General features: G+C 36.5%; 2 protein-coding genes across 2 annotated transcripts; one reads left to right on the top strand and one right to left on the bottom strand.

Annotated features, from left to right (window-relative positions):
• Positions 1–7,573: 7,573 nt before the first annotated feature.
• pctp (phosphatidylcholine transfer protein) lies at positions 7,574–17,029 on the bottom strand. The gene is made up of 6 exons (XM_034711509.1): positions 16,868–17,029; positions 14,622–14,739; positions 12,402–12,481; positions 12,126–12,297; positions 10,187–10,254; positions 7,574–9,332 (listed from the first exon to the last, which is right to left on the bottom strand). Exons 1-6 carry the CDS (start codon positions 16,994–16,996, stop codon positions 9,258–9,260), a joined length of 642 nt encoding a protein of 213 aa, XP_034567400.1. The 5' UTR covers positions 16,997–17,029; the 3' UTR covers positions 7,574–9,257.
• A 1,176-nt stretch (positions 17,030–18,205) lies between these two features.
• tmem100a (transmembrane protein 100a) lies at positions 18,206–24,004 on the top strand. The gene is made up of 2 exons (XM_034711498.1): positions 18,206–18,450; positions 22,709–24,004. The coding sequence occupies exon 2, from the start codon at positions 22,797–22,799 to the stop codon at positions 23,205–23,207; it is 411 nt and encodes a 136-aa protein (XP_034567389.1). The 5' UTR covers positions 18,206–18,450; positions 22,709–22,796; the 3' UTR covers positions 23,208–24,004.
• The last annotated feature ends 2,991 nt before the right edge of the window (positions 24,005–26,995 follow it).

Below are 26,995 nucleotides of genomic sequence, written 5' to 3'. Positions count from 1 at the left end.
TCCGGCCCGCCAGAGGTTCCAATCTGGCCCACAGGACGACTCTGCAAAGTAAAAAAAATTACAGAGAAGACATTAACTTTTCATTAATTTTTCAATAAAAGTGTAAAAGAGTATCTTTTTTCACATATTCCTGTCCTAATTAAGAAGTCATTTTTTAGATTGCTCGACCAATTAATAAGTTCTTTCCTCTGGGGCAACAAAAATCCACGCATCAGAAGATCAGTGCTACAGCTTCTATACCAAACATTAGTGGTCACAAAATAATCAGAACAAATTAAATTCTCACACAGAGAGCAATAATATTTATCATGACTGCTTAAGTCAGGGGTGTCCAAAGTACGGCCCGGGGGCCAATCGCGGCCCAAGGTCCATTTATTTATGGCCCCCAAGCTTCCATCTTAAATTGTGTTATTTATAGCACAGAAATTAATCACCCTCTGAATCATCTGTACATTTGCAGTTTCTTTCAAGCGCACACACAAAACTAAAGTCGATCCAGAAACGCCTCAAAAAGCTTCATATGGACTACTTGTCTAAAGCCTAAGCTCTGGGAATTCTGCAAGATGGCAATAAAGAAGAAACACAAGAACTCTTAAAGCTGACAAGTTTTCAAATGACTGTTTTTATCATGATGTGAAAATGTTCTTGATGAACACTTAAAGTTCAGAAGACACAAAAAAGGACACAAAGACAAGATCAAAATTAGGAAATTGTGCAGAAAAGGCCAAATTTGGTGCATAAAAATTGTTCAGAACGCAGGAAAATAATTATTTAGTTCTTAAAATGTTGTCTGCTGATCAGAAAAGTCTTAAAAACAACATGAAAAAGAAGTGTGATGAAATCCAGATCATGATCCTGACATAGAAAAATAACGAGACAATATTTTTCCCACATTGCCCGACCATTTTCCTCCAGAAGAAGATACAGTTTACATGGCTTGAAGAGACCTGAGGACTGCCTAGTTACTGTTTTATTGAGAAAATGTTTAATATAATTGTTATCAAATAGAGATTTCATAATACAACCTTTATGATTCCTAAGTCTCAGTAGGAGCCACTGGCCCTGAGGGATTCTGACAACATCAAATGTGGCCCTCTTAGAAAAAAGTTTGGACACCACTGGTTTAAGTAATTAAAAGTAATGATAAACAACTTACAGCTGTAGTTCCACAACTGGACTGGACTGCTGCTAAGCAACCCAAACATTCCTCTGAACTCTGTTACTCAGAGCAGATATTCTGTGGTGCACAGTAGACTCAATCTTATAAAGTGCCGGTGTTATAAATGTAGCGTTGCTCTGCTGCTGCTGCTATTTCCTGTTTGTATTTCAAATTAAGAGCCCCTACGAACATGGTACAATCAAATATAGGATTTTGGTTTTGTTTTTCCGCTTGATCACAGAACGGCGGGTAGCGACATTGATTGACTGCATGAAGACCAAATGAAATTTGGGGGGTGCACATGGGGGGGACCAATCAGATCGCAGGGGGGGTGGGTGCCCCCCCATGCCTCCATGGAGGATCCGCCACTGCTGTTGTAGGAAGGACTTCTGCTTCACATGAAAGCTCAGTGAGGACATTTAACATTAAGAGAGACCTGTGTGGAGCAGGTTCAGCTTTGATTTGTTTTCATGTGAAGTTCAGAGAAGGCCTGAAATATGAGGGAAATATGTGATGTGCGATTACATTGTTCAGAACCAGGAAAACAGTATAAGGTGTGATGATCAATCAAGCTTTATTTATATAGCACCTTTCATACAAATCAAATGCAACCCAAAGTCAAAGTTTACAGGGATTGAAAAACAAGAAAGAAGCAGAAATAAAATAATGGCAAGACATATTAGGGGAAGACAATAATAATAATATAAAAATTAAAAATAAGAATACCATAAAATAAAATAAAATAAAATAGAGACTAATGCACACCAAAAATAAAATATGTGTAATTAAAAAAAGTTAAAGCATCAAAATTAAGAACACAAGTAGTTAAAATAAACAGATTAAAAAGGGTAAGGATAAGAGTTGAAAATAAAACTAAGGCTAAAAATATCAATAAAACTGAGTAGATAAATAAAGATAAATAAATGAATGAATAAATGCATAAAAATAGAATAAGATAAAAGTTAAAATTACTAAAATAGTAAACCAACATTTAAATCAATATTACAGTAACCTTAAATAAAAGCCAGACTGAATAAATATGTTTTTAGTTTATGTTTAAAAGTCTCAATATCTCTGTCAGCGCCTCTCAGATCCTCTGGCAGGCTGTTCCATAGTTTGGGAGCTTAGTAGCTGAAAGCAGCGTCACCAAATGTCTTTGTTGTAAAGATTTTTTACTATTACTATTTTAAAATAGGCGTGATGTGTGCTCTCCTTCTGGTCTTCATTAAAACTCTAGCTGCTGCATTTTGTATTAATTGCAGTTTGTTTATTGTGCTCTTTGGAAGACCAGAAAGGAGACCATTAAAGTGATATTAAAGAGTGAATATTGCCTACTAAGGTAGTCAAAATACTGAGTGTTACTCTTTGATACAGTTACAGCCCCTTTTCCACCAAGGTACTTTCAGAGACGGTTTGGAGTCGGTGCTCAATTGAGAACCAGTTTTTGGTGTTTCAACTGCAAGAGAACCGGCTCTCGGTCAGGAAACTAGTTCCAGAGCAGCACCAACTCTTTGCTGGTCTACAACCACGAACCGCTTACTGCTGGGAATATAACCATGACTGCAATCAGTTGCATGTCTTTCAAACTTTGATTTGAAAGAGAAAAAAATACATTTTGCCATCTTTCTTTTTTTTTTACATGGTACTCCAGGCTTCAATAAACAATGCTTGGATGTTTAAAAGAAACATGGAAGCTGTTATTTTGACTTCACACAGGGGTTGGTGTGGTTCTTTTTAGAGGGAACACTTTTAAACTTTCAATTCACCACTTTGACCAGCAGAGGGCGTACAGACATCAGAGATCTGTCTAAAGTGAGCTGATAGCTGGAGAAGATGTGCATTACTGATTGCATCTAAAACAAGTGAACATACGAACTCATCATGGAATAAAACTCTTCTGAGAAAAGACCACATCTACACATCTATGATCACAGTAATCAACAAAACAAGAGCAGAGCACAGAGTGTGATATAACAAACAGATTAATAAACCATCCCATAATGAAAAGGCACATTTCATAAGACGGTATTGGAAAGAGGGTGATATAGTCTTTTAGCATTGATTTGCATATGAGCTTCATATTTTTAGTAACAATCACACTCAGCTAAAAAAAAAGTAGTCCTGCATAAATCTCACTAAATAGCAGCAAATAATCCATCACTGACCTTTTCACTGCAAGATTTTAATCCTCAGCTCAGTCAATAATGTATTCAATAAAGTTATTCCTTCTATATGTTGCACATCGACCATCAATTCATTCTAGTTGAAGATTTAAAGTCAAATGTTTGCATGTGATGTGATCTTAATGGATTCTGACATTTACAAGAACCAAAGCAGTTCAGCTAAACATCTTGGGACATGTGCAGAAGTAATTTTTCCCAGTTTAGTTACTTGAATTTTCACATTTCCACATGAATGAGGAGGGATGCACTAAAGTGGATTCCACTGTAAGAAATAAAACATAAGAAGGTTGCCTTCTTTTGTGCCCTTTCAATGGAGAAAGCATGACAAAGTGCCTTCCACAAATGTGAAAAATATATATTAAAAAAGTGTCCTCTAGATGTCCATCCAATGTAAAATATATAGAAAATTGACCTCTGGATGCCTATGTAGTTCATTAATTTATGTTATATTATTTTATCTTAATTTTGTACTTTAATCAATAATATAGAAATAAATGAATACTATTGTTTTTTCATTTTCAATAATTAAATTTACAGCACAAATGGTCACATTAATATTATTTTCTGATGGAGGACCCCCAGGCCCCCCTTTTGTTAATGCTGCCTCAATACATTAAAATTCACCCTAATGTGTGAGTACCAGGGGTTTGAAAGCCCTTCAAACAGGCTGAGTACGCCACTGAGTTTACCTGATATGAAAAAAACAAGAAGCTGGACAGTAATTGAGTTGATCCATGTACACTGCAAATGTAGCCTATAGGCTAGACTGCTTTATGGGCAGGTTAAATCTACCTGTTCTGGACAATTCTACTATGATAGGCTATTTGTTACAGTATCTATTGAGGCCCACCTTAACCTGCCATTAGGCCCTGGAGCTGAGACGTTTTGTAGGCCTCCCACTTTAATATTCACCCTCACCTTAACTCACCTAAAGTCACTTTACCAGACTGTCAGGATAAACGCGTCAAAAACAGTGACGTCATTACTAAGCTACAGTCAGCTGCTTTGCTACCTGCGTCAACAAGTTACCTGGAGATGTTTACATTCGTCCAAGCGCAACAACCATGTCAGAGCGCATACATTGACTAAACATACATGTATTAAAATTAAACTGTGTTTGGTTCAGCTTACCATTGATGAAAGACGTGTGAACTTTGATAGTTGTTTGTCCCCTCAGCAGGGCCAGCTGAGTGTAGTTGCATTAATTCACAGCTCCTCATATCCAGATTTTCTTTCTCTGATAGGGAAATTTCTGAAGCTCAATCCGGACTTGTATCTCCATTAGTCAGCGCATCCGACTGAACAACTTTCAGACATTTTTAAAAAGTTTTTAAATAACTAGAGGCGGCAGAGTCTGGAAGTTTCCACAGAACGTGCAGCGTGGAGCTGCAGGAAGCTTTCCTGTCCGCCAGGTGTCCATTGAGATGTGACGTCACGGAAAAAAAAAATTAAAAAGTGATTTTTTTTTTCACTTCTGAGGCGAAAAACTTCAAAAAAGTGAAAATTTTGCATCCAAAGTGAAAAATTCGAAAAAATGATTTTTTTTTTTTTTTTTGCATTTGAAGTGAAAAACTTTTTTAAAAAATGAAAATTTTGATCCAAAGAAAAAAAAATGGAAAAAGTGATTTTTTTATTTTCAAAGTGAAAAAAACTTGTTAAAGTGAAATTTTTGTTTCCAAAGCGAAAAATTTGAAAAAGTGAAAATTTTACGTTCAAAGCGAAAAAACTTGTAAAAGTGAAAAAAAAATTCCAAAGCAAAAAAAAACGTGAAACAGTGAAAATGTTGTTTCCAAAGCAAAAAATTTAAAAAGTGAAAATTTTATATCCAAAGCGAAAAAAACATGAAAAAGTGAAAATTTTGTTTCCAAAGCGAAAAATCATGAAAAAGTGATTTATTTTGCTTCCAAAGCAAAAAACTTCAAAAAGTGAAAATTTTACCTCCAAAGTGAAAATTTGAAAATGTGATATTTTTTTTGCTTCCAAAGTGAAAAAATTATTTTTTTGGTCTTATGTCAAAACTATTCATCTACATTCTGATTGGCTGCTACATGAAGGTGCCCACATAGGACATTAAAATGGATTAATCAGCAGCTACAAATATTAATATCACGTGATGAACAAAAAATGTGACAAACTACAAAATAATGTGTTTTTTTTATTTTATGATAGGTCCCTGATCTCATTGGCCCCTGAGCTTCAGTCCAGCCAACCCCATGCATTAAAGCAGCTCTCCTGTATGGTGGACCGACAGTAACTTAGACAGAGTCGATTGTAACACCCAAACCATCACAACACCAACAGAAAGGTGACCTCACAGGAAACAACCACCATCTTCTTCCTTCAGGAAACATCTGGGCCGACACTTCACAACAAAAAGCAGGCAGGGTGTGTCACACTGCTTTCACTTTTATCAGTGTGAAAAGGAGAAATCAGGAGGATTATAAGGGCAACCAGGAAATGACCCTACAATTCATTGTTTCCACTGAGCAGTCCTCTGAGGCAGCATGAAGTGGGCTTACTGAGAATGAAACTCAGGTTAACTGATGGCAGATTGTGATTAAAGAATAACTTGTCTTTGAATACTTGAAACAAAGCTTTTTAGAGCTGCTGTGTAAATGATACCTGCCAATAAAAAACCCTATAACTTGGTTTTCTTCACATATTTAGTCTAATGTGGAAATAAGCAGCTCAATTATCACAGTTATCTGTTTCTCTTAAATATAAAGTAGTCCATTAGTTGAGTTATTAAGATTATTAAGTCAAATGTGACATTTGAGATTATCAAGGTCCAACAGTGGAGCTAAATTTACAATTAAATATTCTACAAATGTTACTGTATATAAAATGCTATCTTGAAACATTTTGTTAAACTGTATTTGCAACTTTTTTTACATTTTCATCCTCTGACTATAGATCAGTTTTGACATTGTGTCCTTTGCTCAGTATTGAGAAATCTTTGATATCAAGGACCAAGATAGTGATAATTGAAGAAAGTGACTTTTTTGATTCTGAAGTGAAAAAAGTTGAAAAAGTGACATTTTTTTTTTGCTTCCAAAACAAAAATCTTTAAAATGGCAACATTTTGCTTCTGAAGCGAGAAAACTTGAAAAAGTGAAAATTTTGTTTCCAAAGCATAAAAAACATTTTTTGCTTTCAAAGCGAAAAAACTTGAAAAAGTCAAAATTTTGTTTCCTAAGACTAAAAAAAACATTTTTTGTTTCCCAAGCGAAAAAAAGATTTAAAAAAAAACCAGTTTTTGCTTTCAAAGCAGAAAGACTTGAAAAAGTCAAAATTTTGTTTCCTAGGGCTAAAAAGAAACATTTTTTGTTTCCAAAGCATAAAAAACTTTTTTTTGCTTTCAAAGCTAAAAAAGTTGAAAAAGTCAAAAAATTTGTTTCTTAAGGCTAAAAAAAACATTTTTTGCTTTCAAAGCGAAAAATCTTGAAAAATTCAAAATTTTGTTTCCTAGGGCTAAAAAAAACATTTTTTGTTTCCCAAGCGAAAAAAAGATTTTAAAAAATACAGTTTTTGCTTTCAAAGCAAAAATACTTGAAAAAGTCAAAATTGTGTTTCCTAAGGCTAAAAAAAAAACATTTTTAGTATCCAATGCACAAAAAAAATGTCTTGCTTTCAAAGCTAAAAAACTTGAAAAAGTAAAAAATGTTGTTTCTTTAGGCTAAAAAAAACATTTTTTGTTTCCAAAGCAAAAAAAACATTTTTTGTTTCCTAAATGAAAAAACATTAAAAAAAATTGTTTCCAGTGCATAAAACAAAACTTTTTTTGCTCCAAAGCAAAAAAAAATTGAAAAAGTGAAAATTTTGTTTCCCAAGGTTAGAAAAACATATTCTGCTTCCAACGAGATTAAACTTGAAAAAGTGAAAATTTTGCTTCCATTGGAAAAAAACCCCATAAAAAGTGATTTTTTGTGCTTCTGAAGCCAACAACTTGAAAAGGGGATTTGTTTGCTTCCAAAGTGAAAATACATGAAAAAAGTATTTTTTTTTTACTTCTTAAGTGAAAAGTTGGATTGTATTTGCATCAGCAGCCTCGTGACCAATGTTAAGTAGAAATAGATCCTCAATGCTTTCAACAAACGCATTGTATATTCTAATCTAGATTAATGGAGGATTACATGATTGTGCATGCCTGCTACACTTAGCTAGGTGTTCAAAATGAACTAGTGTATCAACTTCATTCACACAAATCCATTCAGACAAAATTGATGCAATGTTAGATTTCAAATAAAACTTTATTCATTTCAGCAGTATTACACAGTAATCAGCATTTCCAGTCTAGATTAAATTATATACACCTGATTTCACCCGGGGGTACTGATCCCAACAGTATAATATCACATACTGTATCTTCCAGCATATCATAACATGACCTTTGCATTAAAATTAATGAGCCAGGCAACATTCCTACAGATTTGTCATTTTCACCACATTATGACAAATGATTGAGTTCCAGTGAAATGAAATCAACAACCATGTGATTCATATGTGAACAAACATAAATCAAGTTATATTGCATCTCTCACCTTAAACATGTACAGTTAGTGGATTTCAAACAAGGTCAAGTAATGAATCCAAAGTAAGATACTGTCTTTGTAACTAATCACAGTTTCAGCATATAGATATCCAGAACTACAGAGGCTTTAAGAGGCAAGGGAGGACAGATCTGAATGTGATCTAAACTAAGGGAGTTCATGATTTCTAGGAGTGCATAGAGGTAAGAGTGCTTTAAAGTCCTTTTCAGAACATTGGGGAGTGGTGCAGCCTCTTGTGGCTGAAACGAGAATTACAACAACAAATAAAGTGAAAAATTTGATTGTTTTTTTTCCAAGGAAAAACACATTTTCCACCTGCTTTCAGACACAAAGAAATAAATGTTTGGAGGTCATCCTGGTAGATCTTAAGTTGTATTTTTGGGCATTTATGGGGGGGAGGGAGTAGAGAGTGGGGGAAGACATGCAGCATGTGGTCCTCTGTGATGAGTTCTATAGTATGTGGGGTGCTTAGACCACTCGACCCCATCACCCTCTGACATAACTTTTTTTTGTTTTGGGGGCTTTTCAACTCTTATTTCTAGAGGAGAGGACGGGATAGAGTAGGAAACAAGGAGATAGTGGAGGAATGACATGCAGGAAAGGGGCAGCAGGCTATGTGGGCGTGCAACTTAACCATAAGGCCAAGTCGGGGGGCCTTTGGTCTAGTGGTCTAAGCATGTGCACCATATACAGAGGCCATAGCCCTCGTCGCAGATGTCGTAGGTTTGATTCCAGCCTGGACCATTAACTGCATGTCCTCCCCCACCCTCCACTCCCCAAATTTAATGTGTCTCTTCAGCTGTCCTATCAAATAAAGGCCAAAATGCCCAAAAGTATAACTTCAAATAAAAATGTAAAAAATACATTAGACCATGTCTATCTTGCCCAAGCCCTTGACATGACTTTTTAACTTTTTTGTTTTGTTTTTTACTTTTAAAAAAAGGGCGGAAAAAATGTAACTTAGGGTTTGACTTTGGGTTGCCATTTTTTCCCCGTTGCCTGCCCCCTCAGAGTTTCAGCAAAAAAACATTACATTAAAATGTTGTGATAAAAAATGATATAAAATAAAGATTGCAGGAAAGCTCCAGGATCTTCAGGGGATCAGAGCATCCAGTGATTGTACATAAAATACAGATTAATACAGCATTTAAGTTGATTCCAATCCAGCCTTTGCACGAGGGCGGCCGGTCATGCTCATCATGCCTGAGTCAGTAAACACCATGCTACACCATAAGTAGCAGCGGACACCATGCCACATTCACCCCATTCACAAAATCATATGTAATCACTTTAAAACACCCACCAAAACCTGAAACAAAGAAATCAAACCCAGCTCTTGTGCATGAACGATCCAATCAGCGGCCTTCATTTCTCCTGGCAGTACTTGCTGTAGTCGCTGCAGGCCTTCTGCATGTTTGTTAAGAAAGATGGAACTCCAGTCTGTCAAAAGAAAGACACACAAAGAGCATCTATGAGTGAGCAATATGGACACATGTGCCGGGCTGAGCTGCTGACATCATCCTGGAACACATCTGTGAACAATAACGATGGAAAAACCATAAAGCAGGCAGAGAGATGGAGGTCTGCGAGGCCCTGAACACGATGTTTGAAGCTCTCATCAAAGACCTGTTTGAGAGGGTCGACAGAAACATGTGCACGGTTTGAATTATTTGACGTTTGCAGTGGGAAATTGTGTTTTCCAAGACTTCCACATGTCACAGAGAGCTTGAAGGTTCCTTCCCAATAAAAATTAAGTCCATACGGTGCTGTTTACTTTTGGAGCTTTGATGCATCCTGGTCTCTATAAACGTGCAAACTCCAGGACATCCAAGGAAGCAGTTTGGTCAGTTGCCCTTTGCTTCAAAATACTGTGATCTAGGAACTCCTTAAGCACCATCACACAAACCAGAGGCTGTAGTCCTTGAAGCAGGCGGCCTTGATTCAATTCAGGCCCTTTACCTTATGTCATTCCCCAGCTCACTCTTGCTCTACCCACTGACCTTTCTTCTCAGTAAAGGCATTAAAGCTCAAAATAATAACCTAACACAAAAACTAAACAAAGCCTGGACTCCAGGATTTGGAATAATCTCAGAAGCAGTGGCAAATATGAAAAGTTTTTGGCCTATCAGATTGGTTATTCTGCTTATTCGGCCTTAGTACATCTACAGCAACACGTGATCACACCCCTGACTTCCTGATTGAGAGACTACATTCATATTTATGGTGCAGTTTTACGTCTTATCTTTGCAGAACACCTATGTTAATGAAGTATAAGAAATACTGCATGGACTTACCTTAGCTGCCCAGTTCACCAACCAGGTAGGGATCATTCCTCCAGGGTTGTCAAAGTAATTCAGAAACACTGAAACAAAGCAAACATTCAGTATTAATATAAGAGCAGTGTGGTAAGATGTTATTTATCCATCCCTTTGTATCCTGTTTCCTGTGTTTTACATCCAATTGCTAATGGCCTTAAGCCCTTTTCACATATGACTACTTGAATGAATGACTTCTAGAAAATCTCAGGATAGTCTGACATCTCTATTTTGCAAAGAGAAACAGTGAATGGACAATTTAGCACACTATGATGACAGTGTTTGGCATTATGGGGTGAAAATTTGGGCCATTGCAGAATCCATCACTATCATCCCTCTCTCTCTCTCTCTCTCTCTCACACACAATTCAATTCAATTCAATTCAATTCAAAGGGCTTTATTAGCATGGAAAACATATGTAATCATTGCTAAAGTCTGGTCCTGCTCGAGGTTTCTGCCTGTTAAAGGAAGTTTGTCCTTGTGGTTCAAAGTCTTGCAATCCGTCTCACCACTATCATCTCCCTCTATCCCTCTCTCCAACTCCTTCTCAGCAGATGTGTGTCTAACATGAGTCTGGTCCTGCTGGAGGTTTCTGCCTGTTAGATGATAGTGATGAGACAGACAGCAAGACTTTGAACCACAAGGACACACTTCCTTTCTCTCTTCCTCTCCCTCTATCCCTCTCTCCAACTCGGTCTCAGCAGATGTGTGTCTAACATGCGTCTGGTCCTGCTCGAGGTTTCTGCCTGTTAAAGGAAGTTTGTCCTTGTGGTTCAAAGTCTTGCAATCCGTCTCACCACTATCATCTCCCTCTATCCCTCTCTCCAACTCCTTCTCAGCAGATGTGTGTCTAACATGAGTCTGGTCCTGCTGGAGGTTTCTGCCTGTCAAAGGAAGTTTGTCCTTGTGGTTCAAAGTCTTGCAATCTGTCCCACCACTATCATCTCCCTCTATCCCTCTCTCCAACTCGGTCTCAGCAGATGTGTGTCTAACATGAGTCTGGTCCTGCTGGAGGTTTCTGCCTGTTAGATGATAGTGATGAGACAGACAGCAAGACTTTGAACCACAAGGACACACTTCCTTTCTCTCTTTATCTCCCTCTATTCCTCTCTCCAACACGGTCTCAGCAGATGTGTGTCTAACATGAGTCTGGTCCTGCTCGAGGTTTCTGCCTGTTAAAGGAAGTTTGTCCTTGTGGTTCAAAGTCTTGCAATCCGTCTCACCACTATCATCTCCCTCTATCCCTCTCTCCAACTCGGTCTCAGCAGATGTGTGTCTAACAGTCCTGTCTGGAAGATGGGACTGGATCTGATCCGGTCTTGATGTTGGGTCTTTGTTAATAGTAGAACATAGAGTATGGTCTAGACCTGCTCAGTTTGGAGAGAGTCTGAGGAGAACGTTCGTTGTGATCTGGCACTACATAAATAAAGATTGATTGATTGATTCAGATATTAATATATTCTGTTTTTGTTTTCACAAGAAGAGGTCTACAAAAATTTCTAGATATTTAAATCTACAAGAATTTTCTTATGTAATGTTTAACTAAAAGCTCTTTTAAAAATCAACTTTATTATGTTACATTTTTGAGCAAAATTTGCACTGTCATGATTTATAATAATAATTCAGGGAAAATATTAAAACTAATGTCCCAATATTACTTTTTAAAATAATTGTATCACTATATGCAGTCAAAGAAATTTAGTGACATGAAATGACAAAATGTCTTTGGAACTGTTTTCTATATTTTCTGGATAAATTATCCAAAAGTCCCAAAAATTCCAGAATAAACTCCTTGCTTGATTATTAATTTAACATTTTCATTAATCTTTTTAATCATTACAGTGTCTGCAACAATCATCCATTGATATTCATTCATAAAGTGGCAGATTTATCATCATCCTCCTCCTTCAGGTGTTACCTCTCGTTCCACAGGCTCCATCGCTCTCCAGGGCGACGCTCTGCTTGTAGTCTTTCACCCGCAGGATTCCTTTCTTCTCCTCACACGCCGTCTCTGGAGAACTTCTGGCCAGGATCACCCAGATCTTCCTGCCGTCCACTTCCAGGTCTCTGCGCTCCCTCATGTACACGTACTGAGAGTTGAGCAGTTAGGGGGGAAACAACACTCAGGGGGAAAACAGTGCTCTTCATTACAGCCTCATTTCACCTCTATAAGCGATAACACAACGAAGGATACATCTCTGTTGGACAGAGGGAATGGGTAACTGACTTCCCAGTAGATCGCATTCTGTCCACCAAAGTCCTTCTCATAGAGCTCTGAATAAAAGAGAAGAACATTAAATCATGACCGGCCTGCAGATGTCTACAGAACACACTTGTTTAGCTGTGTTCAATAAATTATGCTCAGTTGTCTCCTGAGTGTTTTCTTATCTCTAGCCTTGTGTGAATTTAAATTTCAGGATCATCCATAGTGTTTTAATAGCTTATTCATTCATTTTATGTTTGTGATTTTAATTTCCTGTGTTGAGTTTGAACATCTTATTTTACCCCCTGTGTTTCCTCATTAAGATATCATGAGAGCATTTCCTCAGTTCATTATCTCAAGACTCTTTTACAAACATAGCATGTCTAGACCATGAGCATTGCACCTTGCAGTATTTAGCTAGTCACAGCGACAAGGACAAACTTCCTTTAACAGGCAGAAACCTTGAGCAGGACCAGACTCATGTTAGACACACATCTGCCTCCTCCCCTAGCATGTTCTTAACCTTACATGTGGATAGTGGGGTGGGTTCTGGGTCAAGCTGGGGTTTCAATTTTTTAGTATTTTTAATTTATCCAATTTTTTAGTATTTTTAATTTATCCATTTTTTAGTATTTTTAATGTATCCAATTTTTTAGTATTTTCAATTTATCCATTTTTAGTATTTTCAATTTATCCATTTTTTAGTATTTTTTATGTATCAAATTTTTTTGTATTTTCAATTTATCCATTTGTTAGTATTTGTAATGTATCCAATTTTTTAGTATTTTTAATTTATCCAATTTTTAAGTATTTTTAATGTATCCAATTTTTTTGTATTTTTAATTTATCCAATTTTTTAGCATTTTTAATTTATCCAATTTTTTAGTGTTTTTAATTTATCCAATTATTTAGTAATTTGAATGTATCCAATTTTTTTGTATTTTTAATTTATCCATTTTTTTTTAGTATTTTTAATTTATCCAATTTCTTAGTATTTCTAATTCATCCAATTTTTTAGTATTTTCAATTTATCAAATTTTTTAGTATTTTTAATTTATCCATTTTTTAGTATTTTCAATTTATCCAATTTTTTAGTATTTTTAATTTATGAATTTTTTAGTATTTTTAATTTATCCATTTTTTAGTATTTTTAATTTATCCATTTTTTAGTATTTTTAATTTATCCAATTCTTTAGTATTTTTAATGTATCAAATTTTTTAGTATTTTTAATTTAACCAATTTTTTAGTATTTTTAATTTATCAAATTATTTAAGTATTTTTAATTTATCCATTTTTTAAGTTTTTTTAATTTATCAATTATTTTAGTATTTTTAATGTATCCAATTTTTTTGTATTTTTAATTTATATAATTTTTTAGTATTTTTATGTACAGCACTTTGAGTTACAATATCATTGTATGAAAAGTTCCTTACAAATAAAGTCTAGTTAATTGATTAATTGATTCTAAAACCTCTTGAGCTTGCATAAATTAAAAAATCTAAAGTTTCCAAATTTAAATTCAAATATTCTGACTGCATTGTTTTATTATGTCTGCATAAATTGAAATATATATTGTGGTTTCTGAGTCAATTTAATTTTAAATCAAATTATGCATCATTATTAAAGAGCATGTATCAAGTTAGTCACCAATGCTGCTCACACAGGCAGCAGTTTATGTCGTGTGAACTGTTCTAATTCATGAACGCATTAATCTCCCTTTACTAAACACTTCAATCAAAACTAACTTAACTTTGAATTCATGAACAGTTTCTACAACTAGCTGCTAGCATCTCTCTTTGTATGGATGTTCCTCACTGCAAACTAATACAGATTCTGCAACCAACATGGACGACAAGACTACACCAAAAACAGACTCAGAGCTACTCCAAAGACTACCTGTAATATCTAAAATAATACAACATGTAAAATAATAACTGGTACAAGTGGCTCCAGATGGACCAGGGTGCTATAACACAGTTAATAACTACAGACTGGGACAACAATGTGTTACCTTTAGGCTACTGTAGAGGTGCGTACAGACAGGAATGAAAGATGGAAAAAGGTTACTTCAGTGTTTCAAAGGATGCAAAGGAGAATAAATAGATGCTTAATCCATGATAATATTCAATTATGAAGTAGGGAAGATTAAGGACAGAGGGATGCAATGGTTTATGACAGTGTTGGTTTTAATCTCTGGTGTCCTCTCTTACCTTTCACATACCCATCCCATTTTTTCCGATACATCAAATCCATGTAGACATCTGCACACAGCTCTGCAGAGCAGTCGGCGAGCACGCCAAAGACTTTGTACTCGTAAAGTCTTGTTTCCTGAAAACAGAACATGAAAGTTTCCCTGTTTCAAATGCAAGCCAACATACCACACCCACAGCATGTTACTAATCCCAAACCACACAACTGTGATTAGAGCCAGCCGGAGTAACACCCTCCCTTTCTCACTGCAGCGAGTGAGGAAGGGTGTTGGATTTGATTCAAACGTATGAGAACAGGTCAGAGGATGATTTTCTCACACTAATACATGATACAACCTCACAAGCTGAACTCACAGGGACTGGTTTTGGAGAGTAATGCATGGATACCTGAGGGAAATGAAAGTCAAACCAAACTCCATTCAAAAAAGTAATCATTTAAGGTTGCCTTGTTTTGTTTATTTAGGCAGTGTCTATTTAAATTATGAAGAGGTTTGAAGCTAAATATGACAAGATTTTTTGCATGACTCAGTAACATTTGATCCTGCTTCAAAAGTAAAATCATTTAGGCCTATACAAGGCACAAGATGATGTCAACAGTACAGGAAAAAATGCTGAAGTTGAATTAAATTTCATTTTTGAATCATACTTTGGAGGAACTGGAGATATTGAGACTTTTAAAAGTCCATTAAAGACACTAAGTCTGGCTTTTATGTAGGCTTTTTTATTATCCTATTACTATTTTTTATTGCTATTTCAGCGCTTTAATCTATCATGGACCTTTATCTTTACCTTTTTATTTTGTTTTATTTACTTATTTCTTACCATTTCCCTTTATTGTTTATTTATATGTATTATATTGCAATTGGTGTGCATTTAACTCTACTTCTAAATCCATTTCTGCTTTATGTTTAGTCATTATATATCAGATTTTTTAAATGTATTATCTTTTTGCCAGCTCTAACTAATCTGCGCTTCTGTATATACTTTATTTTATTCTATTTTATTTTATCTTATCTTTATTTTATTTGATTCTATTTGATTCTATTTGATTTTATCTTAACTTTATTTTATTTGTTTCTATTTGATTCTATTTGATTTTATCTTATCTTTATTTTATTCTATTCTATTTGATTCTATTTGATTTTATCTTAACTTTATTGTAATTGATTCTATTTGATTCTATTTGATTTTATCTTATCTTTATTTTATTTGATTCTATTTTATTTTATCTTAACTTTATTTTATTCTATTCTATTTGATTCTATTTTATTTTATCTTAACATTATTTTATTTTATTCTATTTGATTCTATTTTATTTTATCTTAACTTTATTTTATTCTATTCCATTTGATTCTGTTTTATTTTATCTTAACTTTATTTTAATTGATTCTATTTTATTTTATCTTAACTTTTTTTAATTGATTCTATTAGATTCTATTTTATATTATCTTATCTTTATTTTATTTAATCTTTTTTTATTATATTCTATTTTACTGTATCTTTATTTTATTGTATTCGTATTTATAGCTTATTTTATTCCTTCTTCTATTATTTTTTTACTTTTGATAAAAAATATTTCTAATATATATATATAATATTTCTAACTCTGATTCAGATTTTTTTCCCCACCTCTGTAAAGCACTTTGAATTGCATTTGATTTGTATGAAAGGTTCTACATAAATAAAGCTTAATTGATTGATTGATCTCTTTTCAGAAAAACAACAAATAATTGACCCTCTCTCTCTCTCACGCTGAGCGACTCAAAGTACATTTAATTTTGCAGCTTATTTCACCTTTCCTCAGCTTTCTGTGTCAGAATGAATTAAAAGCTATCATCTTAATGTGTCAGACACATGCCGAATTAAAGACTGGATTCTCCTGATTTCATAAACGTGTTCAGTCAGTTTTGAGAAGCTGTAAATACGCACACAGAGAGAAGACCAATTAAGTTGACAGATATGCAAATACAGTTTGGTTTGATTGACAGTTTCCGGGTATTTCTCATGTTGGCCACTAGGAGGCCACTGCTGATATGTTTCCCCATGTTGAGAATAAGGAATAAATACACCACTATAAATAAAATACAACATCATATATTGAATGAGTGTTGAATGGTGATGATGCTGGTGAAACTGAGGCTCCGCAGAGGAACCCCAGACCTACATGGACGGATCCATTCATAGAGGGAGTCCCTGGTTTTGGTTTCATTAGCAGAGGTGTGTTTTAAATTCTTCTTTTTTAGTACCTTGTCGTAAAGTCGGTATATTTTCACTCCCATCGTCTCGGTGAAAAGCTCCCATCCTCCCTCCAGCTGCGGCTCATCCAGCTCCCTCCAAGCGCTCTGAAACTCCTCATCTGTAAACTGCAGCGACATGATGAAGGCTTCCCCGAGTCCCTGACAACAATCTGTCACGAGCCCGAGAGTTAGAGCACATGTTTCCGGTCAGGACTTTCAAAATAAAAGATTAAAGGATACAGGAAGATTCAGATTTCAATCACATTTATTATTGAACTTTTTACCACTTCTATAACAATATTAATTTATCAACTTTTGACACATTACACATTATACAATATTCAATTTATCCTAATAGTTATCTGTTTTTATTTAATTATTTTTCTTTTTTGTTTTGACTTTTGGTTGGGATTAAATTATTGTATTTCCTTTTCCTTTAGAATAAATAAACTTACAAAAATACAAACATAAATGGATAAAGATATATTTTTATTCTTTAATCTATTGCTTTATTTAGATGTCTAATTTTTTTTAATGCATTGATGTTTCAAAAAAAACTCTTAAATTTCCTGCACTATGCTCGAAATTTGGTAATGCAAAAACATGTAAAACACCAATTCAAGGGAGTTAAAAAAAACAAAATAATATAATATAATTTGACATGATATAATATAATATAACATAATATAATATGGTGTAATTTTATTTCATTTAATTTCATTACATTTAATTAAATTAAATTTATTTTAATTAATTTCGATTTAATATGATTTTATATAATATAATATAATATAATATAATATAGTGTAATTTGATTTCATTTGATTTCATTAAATTTAATTAAATTTAGATTATTTTAATTAATTTCGATTTGATATGATTTTATATAATATAATATAATGTAATATAATATAATATGGTTTAATTTGATTTAATTTAATTTAATTCGATTTGATTTTATATAATATAAAATAAGATATTATGATATAATATAATATAGAAAAAAATACAAATAAATAATGCTTTTAAGGTTACTAAGATTAGCTGTTATGAACTTATGTATACTTCAATTTAATATAATGTAAGATAATTACAGTACACTGACCTTGTTTACATTTAATTTTACACATTACTATAATACAACATATCAATATATATAAAACATAATATTATATTAAGCTTAACTCATCTCTATACAATCCGAAAATTTTCCTTCAACTTTTATTTGAATAATGGAAAATAAAAACTTCAATTTAATCATAATAAACTCTTGTAGCTTTATTTTCCAAGGCTCCTCCGGAAATAGAATCTATCCTTATTATTTCTAACTTGACACTGCAGTCATCGATACTTGAAATACTTGCTCTCAATGGGGATGGCAGTCCGACCTGCAACCCTGAACCAGAGGACTGAGCGGAGGGAGTCAGGTTCCAGCCCGGCTCAGAGACTCTGTTTGTTTGTCCGAGGAGGAGGAGGAGAAGAAGAAAACAACAACAACTTCCACGTTTGGTTAAATGAGTCTGACTGAAAGTTGAAGTGTGAGAGAAGTTTCCCTGCTGCAGAGGAGCGACATGGAGAACTTCAGCTGTGAGGTAAAGAACTTCTCTGGTCTGTTAGAGGAACATGGAAAAATAACTCTGAGGAACCAGACACAGTTTGACTGGAAGGGGAACCAAATGCACCTCAACCGGCTTCTTATAAAGTCACTTTACATGGGGGGATTTTAATTCGTTTGCAGGTGTTGTTGATTGATTTTTTATAATATATTTATAACATTTTCAGCTGTCAAAAAAATACTAAAAACTAACATAAAACACTTGGTGATAATGGCTGTCATGTGGGCTGTCAGAGCCAAAACAAAAACAATTTTACACACTTCATTCATGCTTCTTTTAAAGTTACTGCAAGCAACAACAAAAAAATCAGAAGTTTGGTTATGAACAAAAATATCCTTTATTATTTGTAGTGCGAAAAAATAACATAATTAAAAGTAAATTACAAAGCCACAAATAATTCATTTTCTTCAAATGTTAAACTACAAAACTGAATTTCTGGACCACTAAAACTTAAAAGTTGTTTTCCAACAGTACAAAAGCTTTCTCCAGTGAGGTTTCCTCTCTCTTAATTTGCAATATTTCTTCTTCTCTCACTTAAAAACATGAAATAAGACCTCATTATAACATGAAAAGTGTATAGTGGTCCTCAAAGTGCTTCTTCAGGACAGCAGAAATCATTGTATTTGTAGTGTGTGGACCGTACAAGCTTAAGACAGTAATCTTTATCAATGGTTTGAATTATATATCTTTTTTTTCTTGAAATGTTCCAATGCAAACTAACTTATTTCTAAAGTTTGGTCACACACATTTAAACAAAAGTATCTGTGATTTGATTTGATGACTTTATTTGGAACATGTTAAAGTAAAAATACAAAAAAAAAAAGCATACAAGTAGAAAAGAAGAAAGAGTTTAACTAAAGAAACAAAATCAATATTAGCAAGCAGTGAAACAATTTACTTTACATGTGTGAAATCTTGAATTATCAGAGGTATCTTTCAAACCAGCTTCTTCAAGCCCACTTAGAAACACGGGCACAAGACTTTAATTCAAGGGCTACCACAGGAATGACAGGATTTTCTTTAAATGTGACAATCAAAATGTTAAAGTCAGAAGTCTGACTTTGATCTCAGAAGAAAAAAATGTTATAAACATGACAAGAAAGGAGGGATATGTCATTTTCTTTGTCTTCAAGTCCTTGGTCCTAACATGGAAGTTTAAATTAGGGGATAACAAACTTAGCTCTTCTGTTTTATCTCCATATTGTGCCTTTGAGAATGTGTTTTGTCAATAAAACTTCATATATAACACAAAAAAAAGGTGAATTCAAACTGCTTGTGTTACTCCACAAAGAGATCAGAACCTAAAGAGACCGACTGCAATCCTCTCGACACGCAGAACAGCAGCTAACTCACATGACATGTTCTGAAAAGACTCAAACAAACTAGTAAAGAAGAACTTTTTCCATTCAACCAGGATTAAAAACCTAAGTTTGGAAATGCAGAACAAAAACAAGAAGTGCCCTTGAAGTAAAAGGAATGTGTTTCACTTAAAGGTGGAGAAAACTCCAAGCTCCTTTCCAAGTTACAGAGGAACATCAGAACTTGAGTTGATAATGAAGTATATCCAACCCTCCTGACAGTGATTGAAAGTACTTTGTTTTTGTACTCTGACTCTGAATCCCAGCTCTCCGCGCAGCAGACGTGACGGAGGAATGCGTGCTTGTGAAATTGCCGGTGATTTCGAGGCTCCTCGCGTTTCACGGAGCAGTTTGTAATGTCATATCCTGCGCTCTCCAGGGAATGTCTCAGCTCGTGCTGGGCCCAGCGCTCCTGCGTCATTCAGACGGCTCCTCTTGACTGGGTCAGGAGGCGGCTGGGGTTGTGCAAAGAGAGGTTACTTTAAAGCAGCGTGGCGTGGTGCTCGGGGAGTGTTGTTGGAATTGTGAAATGTGGTGTTGAACTGTAACAAAAAGCATCTGCAGGGTCAGTTGTTTCTCTCCTGGGGGGAGCTGAGTCAGGCTGTGAGCAAAGAGTTTAACTCATCCCTGCCTCCATTTGTCTGAATCTTTAATGGCAGTTTTTGATTTTTGTACTTGGGCTTATTTTCACATATTTCAAAATCTAACAGGTTGTGATGGCTGGAACATAATCTAAAGTCTAATCAGAGTCCTTGTTTCTGTCACTGACACGCTCAGATTGTTGTTTGAAGTGTCTGACAACATCACAGGACAGACCCCCACAGACACAGACCCTTTTGTTAAAGCTGAAGGTGCTTTCAGAAACCAGAAACTACAATGACATACTGGAGATGGTCATTTTACATGGCAGAGAACAGGAGTTGCTGGTCTACCTCTGCCTTGGTTCAAGCTTATTCATTATAAAGTCAAATAAGATCCAAAATATACGCAATGACATGAATAAACAAATGATCCAGGGTCCTGTAGACCAGCAACTCCTGCTCTATGGGGTAAAACCTCTATCTTTTATCAGACACTTTCTCAAAGCAATAGAGTGTTTTCTTCAAACCCACCAAACCCTATCCATAAAAATAGCAATTTTACATCCCAGAGAACAGGAGTTGGTGGTCTACCTCTGCCTTGGTTCAAGCTTATTCATTATGAACAAAGATCCAAAAGATACACAATGACATAAACAAACAAACAAACTGATCCAGGGTGCGGTAGACCAGCAAGTCCTGCTCTATGGGGTAAAACCTCTATCTTTTATCAGACACGTTCTCCCAGAGATAGATTGTTTTTTTCAAGCCCACCAGACCCTATCCATAAAATCTTCAATTTTACATCCTAGAGAACAAGAGTTGGTGGTCTACCTCTTATTCATTTTGAAGTCTAATAAGATCCAAAAGATTCACAATGACATAAACAAACAAACAACCTGATCCATGGTGCGGTAGACCAGCAACTCCTGCTATCTGGGGTAAAACCTCAATGTTTTATCAGACACGTTCTCCCAGAGATAGATCGTTTTCTTCAAACCAACCAGACCCTATCCATAAAATCTGCAGTTTTACATCCCAGAGAACAGGAGTTGGTGGTCTACCTCTTATTCATTTTAAAGTCTAAAAAGATCCAAAAGATACACAATGACATAAACAAACTGATCCCGGATGCAGTAGTCCAGCAACTCCTGTTCTATGGGGTAAAACCTATATCTTTTATCAGACACGTTCTCAAAGCAATAGATCGTTTTCTTCAAACCCACCAGACCCTATTCATAAAATCTTCAATTTTACATCCCAGAGAACAGGAGTTGCTGATCTACTGCTGCCTCAACTGATGTAAATATCTATTTTATTGTGTTGGATTCAAGCTAACCCTCTTAAAGGATACCAAAGTCACAAACATTAAAGATACACCAACAGGCCAATGCAGAGGCAGACTAGCAGCTCCCGTGTCCTGCAGGGTGAAAATACAGAAAAAGGATCTTACTCTTTGGCGTAAACGTTAATCTCTCTAAAGGTTGATGTGTAATGTTCTCAGACACTTGGACACAAAGAAAGACCTTTATGTTAAAGTGAATCAGGCTTTGTGTTTTTAAAAGAAACAGCTGCTGGAGCTGCTGGTCTACTCCTGCTTCAGCCAGTTGGTTGGTTTGTATTGTTGATAGTTGTTTTATTAATGGAGTCTGGGGATCTAAAAGAGGGGGGTGTTACAGCTGCTCCAGATTGTCTAAAGAGCATCTTACTTTTTTGGGGGGGAAAGGTTTTGTTTGTGTAGAGATCAACGGGACTTCACCCACTGGTTGTGTTTTCAAAACGCAGCACAGAGCTGGATAGCTGGAGTCATGTGACCGAGGTTTTCCTGCAGTAATCACTGAATCAAGGATTCTCCTCCTCCTCCTCTCCTCCTCCATGTTGTCTTTCTGGTCCTCTGAAAACCTCTGAGGATTTCACACCGTTCTTGTGTGCCGAATCAGAGATGCAGCTGGACCGCACTGGAGCGGATCCAGTGGAAGTTAACACATTGACTAGAATAGAAACCTATCAGATCCCGGTGCCGTGACTGATTGGAGACTGACCGGACACGGATCTGGTGGAATTTGGCCATTAGATGCAAAAACCAGAACCTTTAGTTGACATACTTTGATGAGGAACTTTGCCCCCAAGGATTTAATTGCAGCCATTACAGCCTGATTCAGAGCTGCAGGCTGAAGCAATGTTCGGGAGCACGTACTTTGAGGAGTTAGTCATTTAGACTCTAACATTTTTAAAAACAGGGACCAGGTCTAAAACCACAAGCATGCCCTCTAATGAATATGTTCTTTCTTTGCACAGACCGGGAGGCCCTAGCAAGACAAAGAGACAAAAGGCCAACTAGAGGAACCATCTGTGGTTGGTTAGCAGAAGGCTCCTTGATCCTGCAATGCCAGAAGAAGCCAATAAGGACGCCATGAGAACACCAGCGACCCCCGAGAAGTCCAACAACAACGACAGTCCCGTCCCCCCCCGCGATGCCACGACAGTCAGCATCCCCCTGGTCAATGAAGTCCAGCTGACCGCCGCCACAGGTGGAGCGGAGCTGTCCTGCTACCGCTGCACCGTCCCGTTCGGCGTGGTGGTCCTCATCGCCGGGATCGTGGTCACCGCTGTGGCTTACAGCTTCAACTCGCACGGATCCACCATCTCTTACTTTGGGCTGGTGCTCCTCTCGGCCGGACTGGTGCTCCTGGCGTCCAGCGTGGTCTGCTATAAGATAAGGATGGAGAGGAAGAAGGAGCGCCGACGGGAGAGCCAAACCGCCCTGGTCACCAACCAGAGGAGTATTTTTGCTTGAAGTTGAGCACACATGCTGGTTCTTCGTGATGGATTTGGAGAACCAGCAGTGGACGGGTGTTATGGTGGATTTCTGACCTGTGAAAGCTTTGACCGCAGACTCCTCAAGGCCCAGAACTGAAAGCTTTGAAAACATTTTAAAAGGGAGATATTCGTCAAACAGACGCGGGACATCTGGCGAGCTGGGAACGCAGCCAGGGAGGAGTGTATCACAATTAAGATGAATTACAACCGTGCAAAGCAATGAGGAGGAAGTGTACCATTAATCTGAGGCTGTTTGTGGCGACTTTGACTCTAACAGGAGTGATTGCGGGTTTTAAAATCCCAGTAAAATCCAGGACAATGATTCATGACTCATTTACTCTGCTTCAACTTGGACATATCTCTTTATTAATTCTCATCTTACAGGGGATTTATGAACTTCCTCGACTGGAAGTATGGTACTAATTATGAGGACTGTGTTCAAAATCTGCCAATGTATCCTGTCAGACTGAATAGCACATGATATTAAACATAGAGAGGATATTTAACCTTAAATATATGTTCTCTGAAAGCACTTTGTTCCTTCATAATCATCATACCAGTCATACTAACAAACTGAATGAAGTTAATGTGTCCATGTTGCCAATATTGACAAGTTTAAAGATCTAAATGCTTCATATTGTGTCACATTTGTCCATACTGTAAAAAATATACTGTAAAAAATGTAGCATATGTTTTATTTGATGTAATCTTTGGCATGTATAAACTGTTCCCAGGACGTCATGAGGTTAAATAAACTCATTGATATGAATGTAATCATTTGGGAAGACTTGTTCATTTAAGCAGATCCCCAAGGTTTCTGATAAAGTTAGCCTAGCTTAGGGTACATATAGGAAACAAGGGGTAACAGCAAGCTTACAATCATATCACCTCTTCTAGCTCACTAGTAGTATCTTGTAGTTTACTATTTTGTCTGTCTTGTTGTTTACCTGCAGAAACAGGAGCAAGAAGGACTTGTGCTTAGCGTGGCAACTTCAGTGTTAAAGGTGACATATCACACTTTTTTCATCAACATATATTGGTCTAAGAGGTCCCCAAAACATATCTTTAAAGTTTATGCTCAAATAAACACTTTGAAATTAGATTTTGGTCTGCCTGAAAAACCCTCTTCTTCAGTCCTCCTCAGACCAGTCTGTTTTCTCTCTGACCACGCCCCCTCAGGAAGTGGATGTGCCTCGGCTCTCCGGCACGTTGATCTAATGTTTACATGTTGGCTGAATATACACGGCTACTCAGAGATCACGTTACTTCAACCCTCTGAATCTGATCCAGAATCTGATCCTGACAGAGAGGCGCCTGTAGCAGGACCTTTCTGAAGGATTGGTCACAGATTTAGTGTTTCTTTGTAGTTTTATTTGTCAGTATGTCGACGTGTGTCTTGGTACACAGCTACAGCTACAGCTACAGCTATGAACATGTAGCTATGTGGCTATGCTAACTAGCGCTAGCACTTATCCATGACAAATAAAAATCATCCACTAGATCTTCAAATCTGCAGACGTGGGGAGTAAAACCGACCTTTGTGTTTATTAAGACAGCCTACAACTAGCATGCCTCCCTCCTAAGCTCCTTGTTAGCACACATGTGTGCAGGTAATGAAAAACGGAGGGGGGTTTGTAGACAGGGACACATATTTCAGGTAGAGAACCATCAAAAAGTCCATTTTGCATGATATGTCACCTTTAACTCCATGTTTACAGAAATACAAAGGTGTAATTTATCACCATGCCCCCCCTTGAGAAAGACCAATAGGACCCTTTGTCCCCATGCAGAGATTCAATGCATTGCTCAAAAAGTCACACCAGAACTAAGAGACATCCACACAAGAGTTGATTAAATTGTGACATCCCCTATTGGTGAATCTGCTTCAAAGTGAAGGATTAACATCACATATAAACCAGGTGGTTGTTAGTGGGGATTCTTTGTGTCCATTTTCAAGGATCAACAGAACCTCATTTAGAGAACAGTGAAGTTGAAGAAACGACTTGTTTGAGGACTCTGATGGGAACACAAAGGTCTCTCTAACAATAAGTTACTTAGAGTAATAAAATAATTCACCTCCTGAGTGTCTGTAGAACACTTTGCATGTGAAATGTGGCGTCCAAAACATACATTATTTCAGAATTTATCATTATAGAAAAAGAAACCAGCTAAAACAATGATGACAACTTCTTAGCAAAGCAACAGTGGAGGAGGCTATGGGAGTGCTGGGATCCAAAAAATACAACACTATTTCAGAATATGTCATTTTATTATTAGAATTTTTTCCATGTTATATTTTTGGCATTTTTGCCTTTAAAGCTAGGGTTGGTAGTCTCGGAAAACCAGCATGAATTTGAATGTAGCTTTTCCTCATGACTCCGTCTAACCCCTCCCCCCCTCCCCTCAGAGCTCCTCCAAAACCACGCCCCCCCGCTCACATGCACGAGCGCCGCTGATTCATGACCATATGATCGTGACTGATTCAAAACCGGTCCTCACCAAAACATTCTCATAGTGAAAGTTAAAAACACAAACAAACATGGCTGCTGTTAGCACTCACAACTATCATGCTAGCATCATCCAGTTGTACCGGTGACACGATATCAGGAGAAAAGTTATAACACATATATAATACTGTAACAGCTCTACTGTTTGTTAAACGTGTTCAGTGTAGGTGTTCTTAATTCCTACAGTGTTCACGGTCAGTGAAGACATCAGGAGATGCATTGATTGTTGATGCAAACATTGATTGTTGTTTTGTTGGTTGGCGTGATCACGGCCGACAGTGACCGGTTATTAAAACTCAACGTGTTCACCAATCGGCTCGTCATCACTACAGCGTCCGGACGGACGCTACAATAAATATATATTTTCTGTAGGACTTACTGAACGTCATTAATTATTCTGCTTGTTGGTGAGAGCTTTTTAGACTCTGATCCGGACTACAGTCCTGAGCAAAGCACCTCATCAGGTCAGAGGGGACAGGCCCGAGGACGAGCGAGAGGGGCAGTAAATAGAGTCAGGGGAAGTAGAGGCAGGAGACGGGGACTCGGAGGAGTGCACGCCGGGGAAATGTACGAGCAGGAGGAGGGCAGAACGGCTGGACGGGATTTGATTGGTTTAAAATTTGGGGACCCAAAAAACGGTGATTGGTTGGTGTTTTCCCAGGTTTACTCCGGCTGTGGATAGCAGTTTTTTTCACTCTTTTTTAGGAACACATTATGTATTGATTACCATCAGGACATAAAGATCATTTTAACCAGTATGACAAAAAGTGAATCTAAATCTGATTACCAACCCCAGCTTTAATGGACGGGCTAGCCTAAGAGAGACAGGAAATAAGAGAAGATAAGATAGTCCTTTAATCGTCCCATATACGGGGAAATTTAAGTGTCACAGTAACAAAGTAGACAGTGTAAAAAAGAGTATAAAGTATAAAGAGAACAAGAGCCTATAAAATATCAATTATTAAAAAGTTCAGTCAGACAACTCACATTTAAATTATTTATTGTAGCAGCAAATACATATTGATGTTTGGCGCCCAGGCTCCGGCCGCATCACTCCCTGCAGATAAGTTTACATGCAGACATTGAAGAGTGATGAGCAAAACATACTAAACACCCCCCAGAACCTGCATAATCAGGCTCTGGGGGGTCCGGACGGACGCTACAGTACATCTACATTTTCTGTAGGACTTACTAAATGTCATTCATTCTTCTGCTTGTCAGAGCCCCCGTGGTGAGGGCTTTTTAGACTCTGATCCGG

Source organism: Notolabrus celidotus, chromosome 20, assembly GCF_009762535.1.
Source record: "Notolabrus celidotus isolate fNotCel1 chromosome 20, fNotCel1.pri, whole genome shotgun sequence".
Classification (NCBI taxonomy): domain Eukaryota; kingdom Metazoa; phylum Chordata; class Actinopteri; order Labriformes; family Labridae; genus Notolabrus; species Notolabrus celidotus.
The sequence above is the reverse complement of the archived record's forward strand: the minus strand, read 5'-3'. Positions and strand labels throughout refer to the sequence as shown.